The 10,255-nt window shown below is 32.2% G+C and overlaps 1 protein-coding gene across 1 annotated transcript; it reads left to right on the forward strand.

Moving 5' to 3' along the window:
* The first annotated feature begins 5,187 nt into the window (after positions 1 to 5,187).
* Positions 5,188 to 9,336, forward strand: LOC123695662 (uncharacterized protein K02A2.6-like). The gene is made up of 2 exons (XM_045641569.1): positions 5,188 to 5,295; positions 6,394 to 9,336. The coding sequence occupies exons 1-2, from the start codon at positions 5,188 to 5,190 to the stop codon at positions 9,334 to 9,336; spliced, it is 3,051 nt and encodes a 1,016-aa protein (XP_045497525.1).
* Positions 9,337 to 10,255: the final 919 nt, after the last annotated feature.

Below are 10,255 nucleotides of genomic sequence, written 5' to 3' on the forward strand. Positions count from 1 at the left end.
TTAGGTAGGTACATGGGCAGGTAAGTGTTAAATAAATTAATACTGAATAAAAAGTGGATAAGTTAGGAAAAACATGATAAAATATAATATAATAGTTAAGAAAAATTGACAAATATTTATAATCATTGATAGTTCCGGTTGATCTGAAATGATGCTGTGACCGCGCGCTCTCCGCCCTCTAACTCGAAAACGGTTCATCGTATAAAAAAAATTTTCAAACAAAATTTGTAGAGAATTTTCTATTCTACAATATTGAAAATAAATACAAATAGCAAAAAACCCATAGGAAATGAGATATTTCCAAAAAAACGATTTTTGTGACCTTGAAATTTAATACACACTTACACCCTACCATAATTATGTAGGTTTTGAGACAACTTTTAGGGTGTTAATATACAAGTATATATAGACGTACAGCTGGGTATCTCGAATTCTGAGGTGAACTTCCTAAAATGACTGCACTATTATAATAGGTTTACTTGTCAGATAATATATCGCTCTATTGATGCGGTAATAAGTTGACAACTCGATTTGTACTACTGAACACGCAAATATGGGTAGCGTGATTAATTAAATATCTCGAGTTATTTTGTTAGTTTCATTAAATAAATGGCAGGCTTAACTTTACATATTCAGTTATTCAATTATTCATCAAATAAATTTTTGATATCTTCAGATGTCATATTATTACTCATTAGTAGAGAGTTGTTCAAAAATTCACAAGTTGGGTGTGTGCGTTAAAAGCGGACCTGTCGACTTAGTCATTTATTCACCACTAGCTTCCGCCCGCGACTCCGTCCGCGCGGATTTCGGTCTTCGCGTGGATGGTTTATTTCTCCATTTTGAGACCTCTGACAATAACATCTTATAAATATCTATTGGACCCAATTCCCAAATACGGTTAGGCCTATAATAATACGCAACGTGTGTTCGCGGTTCTACGGAACAACGTCTATGGATAAAACTGAAAAATTAAGATTAATTTTTTTCTACGTATTTTTCCAGGATAAAAAGTATCCTATTTTACGCCCAGGATAATAAGGTATAATTATACCAAGTTTCATCGAAATCGAACCGCTAGTTTTCACGTGATGCCTTCACATACAGACAGACAGACAGACAGACAGACAAAAATTTTTTTAATCACATATTTGGGTTTGGTATCGATCCAGTAACACCCCCTGGTAATTATTTTTTCAATATTTTCAATGTACAGAATTGACCCTTCTACAGATTTATTATATGTATAGATATAAAGCAAGTGATCCAGATGCCAATTTTCAATTAAAAAAAAATTCATACAAGTCGAGTTATAAACCTATTCACGCCTTGTACGGATATATACCATCGATACTAATTATTATTTAAGTACAAAATACCTGTATTGACATATTACAATGAAGATTATAAGACTATACCTATTGTTTAAAGACGTTATACTGTTCTTGATAATGCACCAAAAAATATTTTTTTATAAAATATGATCTATTTCTATATTCTTAGGGTTGCTTTTTCCTTAAAAGCGGAAGCTTACCAAAATCGGTCCGAGCGAGATGTTTCCCAATGGTAAATGGTCCTTGTCTAACGATTCCACAACTCAACCAATCATTGATGTTTGTAGAAATGGTAGATAAGGGTGACAATGAATTTTGTTTGACTGCATTAACTATTTTTTTTTTAATTTAAGACTTAAAAGCAAAATCCTAGCACGTAATATGCAGCTATGTACGAAAATCAAAAGATATTTATCCTACGGTGTTTATACTATTCCGTATACTAAGTTTTAATTTATTTTTGCTTATATTAAACTAAGTAGCGTATCATCAATATAATAAGTAAGTACCGAAATACCGAACATTTACTCGGTCGCTTTTCAAGCAATTTGTCCCTTATTTTGCTAGATAAGCCATAATCACCTGCATAGAGACAAATTGTAAACAAGAACGCTCTCATTTGGGTCGTTGGTAGAATATCAGGTTGGTCTTTGAATCAGAGAATTCTACAGTTTTAAAACTGTAGAATTCTCTGATTCAAATGCTGGTTTTAAAACACTATTAATCTTCCATATCTTCTACCAGCCGGTGCATAAATTTTCTATGAATGAATTCAAGATAATTTAACATATTACTAAATCTCGTGACATCGTTAATCCATACTAATATTATAAATGCGAAAGTAACTCTGTCTGTCTGTCTGTCTGTTACTCAATCACGCCTAAACTACTGAACCAATTTGCATGAAATTTGGTATGGAGATATTTTGATATCCGAGAAAGGACATAGGCTACCTTTTATTGCGAAATAATATGTACCACGGGCGAAGCCGGGTCGGACCACTAGTTCTAAATATATCCTTTTATCCTACGAAGAAGTATTCATAGAAAGAGAGACCCTAATGTTTGGTTAAAGAAAATGCGAAATTGCGACTGATAAATTCAATTCTTCACTGTCCAATTTGTGCTGACAAAAAAATATCCCTAGAAGAATAAGTATTTCAAACTTAGATTTCAAAGGGTGAAGTTTTTAGTAACTACTAGCGGTCCGCCCCGGCTTCGCCCGTGGTACATGTTTACGTTTTCTCTACATAAGAACCATCCTCGTACTTCAAGGAATATAATAAAAAAAGAATTATCGAAATCGGTTCAGCCGTTCTCGAGTTATGGAATTACAACGAAAAGTGGCATTGATTTTTATATATTAGATTTAATCACCATTGACAAGTCTTAATATTATAGCAGGAAGTGGTCCACGTGAAAGATAAACGTATATTATTATAAAGTAGATTTTTATTAACCCCTCAGCTGTCGCGGCGCGCCGCCTCAAAAAGGTGCTGTCTGTCGGGCAAATTCGAGCTTTCGGCGCTGATTTGCCGATTTTTTTCGATATTAAAATTTGTGATATAAACTTTAACCTGTGAGACTCTTGTAAATTTTGATGCTAACTAGATAACCAAACTTTATATTAGTTACCTTACTTACTCCCTGGCATGCTTATTTTACTTATTAGAAGCATTTTTTCCCACACATTTTGAATAAATGTTACATTGTAAAGAAAAATACTCATAAAAAAATAATATCAAGGTATTTTAGATTTTTATTTTTGTATTTTCATACTAGAATAGACAATCTTTTGAGTGAATATAACAAAAACATAGGTTTATTTAATAAAAATTCGAGAAAGTTGATTATGAATATCATCGTTTACGCATGAGCATAAGCGGGCGCGATCTCCAATCATGTTCATACAAATACAGACTTTACAGGGTGCTCCAAAATGACAACATTTCAAAATTTTTTGCTACTTGTTTTTATTTTTATTTTAATCAAAACTAGATAAAAACTAACAGTAATTTTTACTTTTTGGAAATATTTAGGTTTTTATTAATGTTTAAAAACCGTCTTATTCCTAAATGACGTTATTCTTATAGTGGGCTTTGTTCTAACGTCTGTATGTATAACGTCTCCACATGTCTAATTTATTTTCTCTTAAAATTTGCATTTAAGAAAATATTTTTGTGGTAACAATAGCATTATGAAGAAATGCTTTTTTTTTTCTTTCATGCTCTTAATTATTATCTATACATAAGTATAATAAATCTGTAGAAGGGTCAATTCTGTACATTGAAAATATTGAAAATATAAATAGCAGGGGGTGTTACTGGATCGATACCAAGCCCAAATATGTGATTAAAAAAATTATTGACTGTCTGTCTGTCTGTATGTGAAGGCATCACGTGAAAACTAAGGTTTCGGTTTCGATGAAACTTGGTATAATTATACCTTATTATCCTGGGCGTAAAATAGGATACTTTTTATCCCGGAAAAATACGTAGAAAAACATCTAAATTTTTTCCGTGCGGACGGAGTCGCCGTGCGGGCGGAAGCTAGTAATCGTATAATATGAAATGTTGTCCAACTACAAATCGAAAGGCACTGTATCCATTCAGAAAAATGTCTAAGCTGTACAAATGTGAAATCTACATATTTTAATTATACCATAACTTAATTATGAACCGTTACATTTAATTTATAAATCAAAAATTTACGGAAATTTGAGTTTGAAACATTTTTTATAAAATACAGCTTATGTAAAGGATAAAAATCAATAAACTTAAAGATACAGAATAAATAAACAATTACATATAAATGATATTATACATCTAAATGTTATACTTATCATTCTAAAAATCAACAAATAATAGGAATCAGAAAACATACTATATAAATGAAAATCATTATATTATGTCCCTAGTTGTATAGAAGAAAGAATCGTATCATATTATTGTTTTATTAAAAAAATGAACGTTATGCCTTAATAAAATTAACGCTCCCAATCCTATTTATGCATATAACTTAGCCACGCGTTACTCAAATAATTTTGTCCGTGAGCTAAATTAGCTTATGAGTAAATAAATAGTACAGAGATTCTTAAAAAAATATCAATCATCTAACGGATTGAAATAATAGGTAAGTACTTAAATAAATTTTATTTAACTGATAGCACTATAAAAAATTGTTATGAAGCTTTGTGTCTGTACTATTTATATACTCATGTGGTTGTAATGTGTGATGTTGACGCCAACATTGGCCAATTAATAGGAATATTTGCAACTTAGCACAAATAACGTCGAACAGAACGAACTTCTGTTCATTATTTCTTGTAATATATCGAACACAACGACCGCCTTGAGACGACGATTTATTACCACGAGATTCCACTTGAATTTGATCAGGAAAGTGATGAAAGCTATCCAATCTATAGTTTTTATTTTACTTCAATACATGCTGTTGGCACCATAAATTGGATATTGATAATCTGTGGTACACACAGCGTCATCTGGCAACACTATATTTCGGGAAGACATCTTTGATTTTACATTGGTCTTTTATACGGCATTCTAATCCTTTTCTGTTAATTACTATTTACAATTGTTACATGAAATAAAATATACATTGAGATTAATTGCTTTCTATTATACAACCCGACATACATAACAGATTGGCGACGAGGACGGAGGAAGTGGAAATTCAATACTAATAATCAAGTGAAGAACATCGTGCGTACGTCGACCCATGTGCTCCTAACACCTTTTCCTTTGTTCCAAGGGTTCCACATCCCGTGATGATAACCCGCTTCACAACCTCCTTTTTCCTTTACAATAATATACAATACATTACAAGTACGCAAAATGGAACAGCAATTGGGGCAAGTATTATCTCAAATGTTAGAAACTATTCGAGGAATTCAAGTACAACAAGCGCAATTACAACAACAATTACAAAATACGGATAAATCGGTGAGTGGAATTACATTACAACCATACGACGAAAACAATGAAAGTTTCGCATCGTATTTACAAAGGTTAGAAAATTACATTAATTTAAAAGGAGTCACAAATGATAAAACAAAATCACAGATTTTTCTGAACTGCATTGGTCCTAAATACTACCAAGTTTTACAAAATATTACAGCACCTGATTCTCCGAAAACTAAATCATATTATGACCTGATACAATTATTGAAAAACCATATCGCACCTGAACCCGGTGAAGTAGCCCAACAGCACAAATTTTGTTTAAGACAACAATACGAATGTGAAAGTATTTCGAATTATGTTGCTGGTTTAAAAGAACTAGGGGGAAAATGTAACTTTAAATGTGCGAGCTGTCAACACAGCACATTTGAAACTCATCTGCGAGTACAATTCATACGAGGTCTCCGGAGTACAGAAATAAAAGAAAGATTACTACAAGAAAGCTCATCTACAAAGGTTGATGATTTAATTAAGATTGCAATGGCGATTGAGACATCAAAAGCTGAAACAAAAGAAATGTGTTCTGGCCAAGTAAACATTAACAAAATTTCAACAAAATCAAATCATTTCAAAATTAAAACAAACATACAGCAACCTACAAAAATAAATACATACAAAAGAAAAAATATAAATAAATCATACAATTCATATCACAAGAAGAAGAGAGAAATAAAATGTTTTCGCTGTGGCAAAGAAAACCATACAGCAAGACAATGCCGTTTGAAAGATAAACTATTTTGCAAGAAATGTAAGATAAAGGGACATATACAATCGGTATGTTTCAAAGATCAAAAACAACTTGACTTAGTACAGGATCAATTCAACGAGGAAGATGAAATATATGAAATACATAAGATATTTAACAATAACATACACAGTGATAAATTTAACATAACCTTATTATTAAATGGAAAAATACATACTTTGGAACTGGATACAGGCGCTGCAGTTACTACATGCTCAACAAATTTTTATGAGAAATATTTTAGTAATCTGAAACTTAAAAATACATCAGTAAAGTTAAGAACATACACAGGAGAAATAATACACCCATTAGGAACTTGTAATTTAAATATTCAGTATAAGAACACAGTTATTGAAGGAAGAATCTTTGTAATTGACCGCGAAGTAGACACCGTAGTTGGAAGAGAATGGCTTAGAAAATTGAACTTAAATTTTGAATTAAATACAATATACAAAGAAGAACAAGACATAACAGAGAAAGAATTCAAATATAAATTACAAACATTATTAGAAGAATATAAAGAGTTATTTACAGAAGAAATAGGTGAAATTAAAGATTATCAAGCAGCATTTAAATTGAAAGAAGGTTCAGTTCCAGTTTACTTAAAGCCACGCCCAGTACCATTTGCATTGAAAAATCAAGTTGAGGCAGAAATTGACAGATTAGAAAAAGAAGGCATATTAGAAAAGGTTACATACTCACAGTGGGGTACACCAATTGTCCCCGTGTTGAAACATAATGGAAAGGTACGACTATGTGCCGACTACAGAGCTACATTAAATAAAAACCTAGAGAATGACAATTATCCAATTCCCCGAGTTGAAGAGATATTTTCAAAGCTCAGCGGTGGTAAATATTTTTGTACATTGGACATTAACCAAGCGTATTTACATATGAAGACAAGTGATGATACAGCAGAGATGCAAGCCATAAGTACATGTAAGGGCACATACAAAGTAAGAAGACTGATGTTCGGTGTGAAAATAGCACCAAATGTTTGGCAAAGATACATGGATCAGACACTACAAGGATTAGACGGTACAGCTTGTTTTTTCGATGATATCGCTTTACAAGGACATTCATACATACAATTACTACAAAGAATCCGAAAGGTATTTAATAAACTTAAAGAATGTGGATTACATCTAAACAGGAAGAAGTGTCAATTTTTTCAAAAATCAGTTACATATTTGGGACATAAAATAAATGAAAGAGGATTACACCCTACAGAAGAAAAGATAAATGATATAAAGAATAGCCCACGTCCCACAGATGTTACATCTCTACGTACTTTCTTAGGAATGATAAATTATTATCAACAATTTATATCTAATTTGGCATCTAAACTAAATCCTTTATACAAGCTATTACAGAAAGATACAAAATTTATATGGAATAAAGAATGTGAACAAGCATTTCAAGAGTTGAAAAATGAACTATGTGGAGAAAGAGTACTTATACCATTCCATGAGAACCTACCTGTCACATTAGCTACAGACGCATCTCCTACAGGATATGGAGCTGTTTTATCACACATTATGCCGGATAAAACTGAACGACCTATAGCATTTGCATCAAGATCTTTAACTAAAGCAGAAAAAGGTTACAGTCAGTTGGATAAAGAAGCAGCAGCTCTAGTATGGGGATTAAAGAAAATTTTTCAATATTGTTACGGCAGGAAGATATTACTCATTGTAGATAATCAACCATTAGCTAGAATTTTACACCCAGAGAAAGTTACACCAGCTACAACAGCCATACGACTAGTACACTATGCAAACTTTTTAGCAGGATTTGACTATGAGATACGATTAAGAAAGACTACAGAACATGCGAATGCCGACTATTTTTCAAGAATACAATATACAGATACAACTGATAGGAATGAGACAATGACAGACGATGAAGCGTTTTACCTAAATCAAATTGCAGAAATGCCAGTTTCATTAAAGGAAATAAGAGAAGCTACAGCCACTGACCCTGAGTTACAAAAATTATACATAGATATACAGTCAGGAAGAGAAGATACAGGAAGACTATACGAATATTCGTTACAAAACAATTGCATATTTTATGGCATAAGAATTGTAATACCTAAAAAATTACAACCTCAAATATTAAAAGAACTACATACAGCTCACACCGGTATTGTGAAGATGAAGGCGTTAGCCAGAAGCTACGTCTGGTGGAAGAATATAGACATGGATATAGAGAACATGGTAAAGCAATGTAAAACATGCTGTTTAATGAAGAACAACCCTACTAAAGTACCTATACACATCTGGGAATATCCGAAAGAACCATGGAGTAGAATTCATATTGATTACGCAGGACCATTCATGAATCAATATTTTCTTATTGTGGTAGATGCCTACACAAAATGGTTAGAGGTAATACCTACTACTTCTATCACAGCTACAGCTACTATTAATATTTTAAAGAAAATCTATACTACGTTTGGCTTACCAGTTACCCAAGTATCTGATAATGGAAGACAATTTAGATCAGAGGAAATGTTAAGATTTTTAAAGGAAAATGGAATTCAAGCAAAGTTTACAGCACCATTTCACCCATCTACAAATGGTCAAGCAGAAAGATATGTACAAACGGTTAAAAATAAACTTAAAGCAATGATGAACGAAGAAGGATCTGTACAAGATAAGTTACAAAGATTTTTAATGATGTATAGAAAAACACCTAATAGCTCTACAGGGCAGAGTCCAGGAGAAATGATGTTTAAAAGAATATATAGAACAAGAATAGATTTAGTGAAAAGAAAACAAGAAGTTAGAGATTGCAACAATGAAGAATTAAAGGTAAACAAAGAGTTTAAACTAGGGGATAGAGTACAAATAAGGATGTATGATAGTAACAAATGGAAATTTGGAAGAATATTAGAGAGGAAAGGAAAATTACATTACGAGGTGGAAGTAGATGGAAAGATACATCACAGACATATTGATCAGATAATAAAGACATCTTGTTTGAGTGAGAACTTCAATACACCAGATACTTACCGACCAACGTACCTGCAAGAGAATTCACCTACACCAGCTTCACCTGAAAAAGAATGCATACAACCTAGCCCTACAGTAATATTACATACAAGTCCTACTCGAAGAAGATCATCTACACAGCCAGTAGAAAGTCCAGGAAATTACCAACCAGAAAACCTTGTACCAGAAACAATTCCAGATACACATGAACCTACACCGTCCAGAATTGAAATCCGTCGTAGTACTAGGATGAGAAGACCTCCAAACAGATTGAACCTTTGAATTTATAACGAGGGAGAGTGTTGGCACCATAAATTGGATATTGATAATCTGTGGTACACACAGCGTCATCTGGCAACACTATATTTCGGGAAGACATCTTTGATTTTACATTGGTCTTATACACGGCATTCTAATCCTTTTCTGTTAATTACTATTTACAATTGTTACATGAAATAAAATATACATTGAGATTAATTGCTTTATATTATACAACCCGACATACATAACACATGCAGTATTTCCAAGCATATTGTAATTAAGATATAAACTAATCGGTAAAATTGTATTAAAATCGGTTCAGTAGTTTAGTCCTAACTACTAAGTCCGTAGTACACAAACGGCATGGAACTTAAAAATATTTTGATTGGAATAAAATAGAACGTAATGTGTAGAATTTCATGAAGAATCCTGGTATCAGGAATTAAAAGCTGCAAATTCCCAGACACTGATCGTGTAAGTATTATTATCTGTTCATTTGACAAAGTATACAGAGTTATATTTTCTTGATTTCAAATACTGTTACGTCCTATTGTTAAAGTAAGCCTTGGAGTGTCTTGTCTTCCATTACCACAAGGATCGTTGTTCCATTTGAATTCTCTTTTATTGATACTCAAATGCTTACGAATCGGAAAAAGGTAATCCTATCAAATAGTTACTTAGATATTTTTATCTTCAAATGAAAATTAAAATATCAAGGTGGAAGTTTATTTAGGGTTACCTAACAAATAAGTAATTATTGATTATGTAGTTTTAGACAGCAAAGTGATATCTTCAAATAAAAAAATTGCATTCTTCTTCTGGGTAATAGAAGCAGTTTTGACACCAAAAATACAATAATTGTTATCGCTAGTCATTAACAAAATGAGAGGATAGATTTATATTTTCAGGCGTACTGCAAATGATGCATTTAATTCGTTTT

The sequence above is a fragment of the Colias croceus genome, chromosome 11 (assembly GCF_905220415.1).
Source record: "Colias croceus chromosome 11, ilColCroc2.1".
NCBI classification, from domain to species: Eukaryota; Metazoa; Arthropoda; class Insecta; order Lepidoptera; family Pieridae; genus Colias; species Colias croceus.

What these genes read in the sequence shown, in the direction of transcription:
- LOC123695662 (XM_045641569.1), top strand. Translation starts at nt 5,188, where the DNA reads ATGGAACAGCAATTGGGGCAAGTATTATCTCAAATGTTAGAAACTATT. An exon ending in TACAAAATACGGATAAATCG is followed by an intron (nt 5,296 to 6,393) that starts GTGAGTGGAATT and finishes TTAAATATTCAG; the next exon opens with TATAAGAACACAGTTATTGA.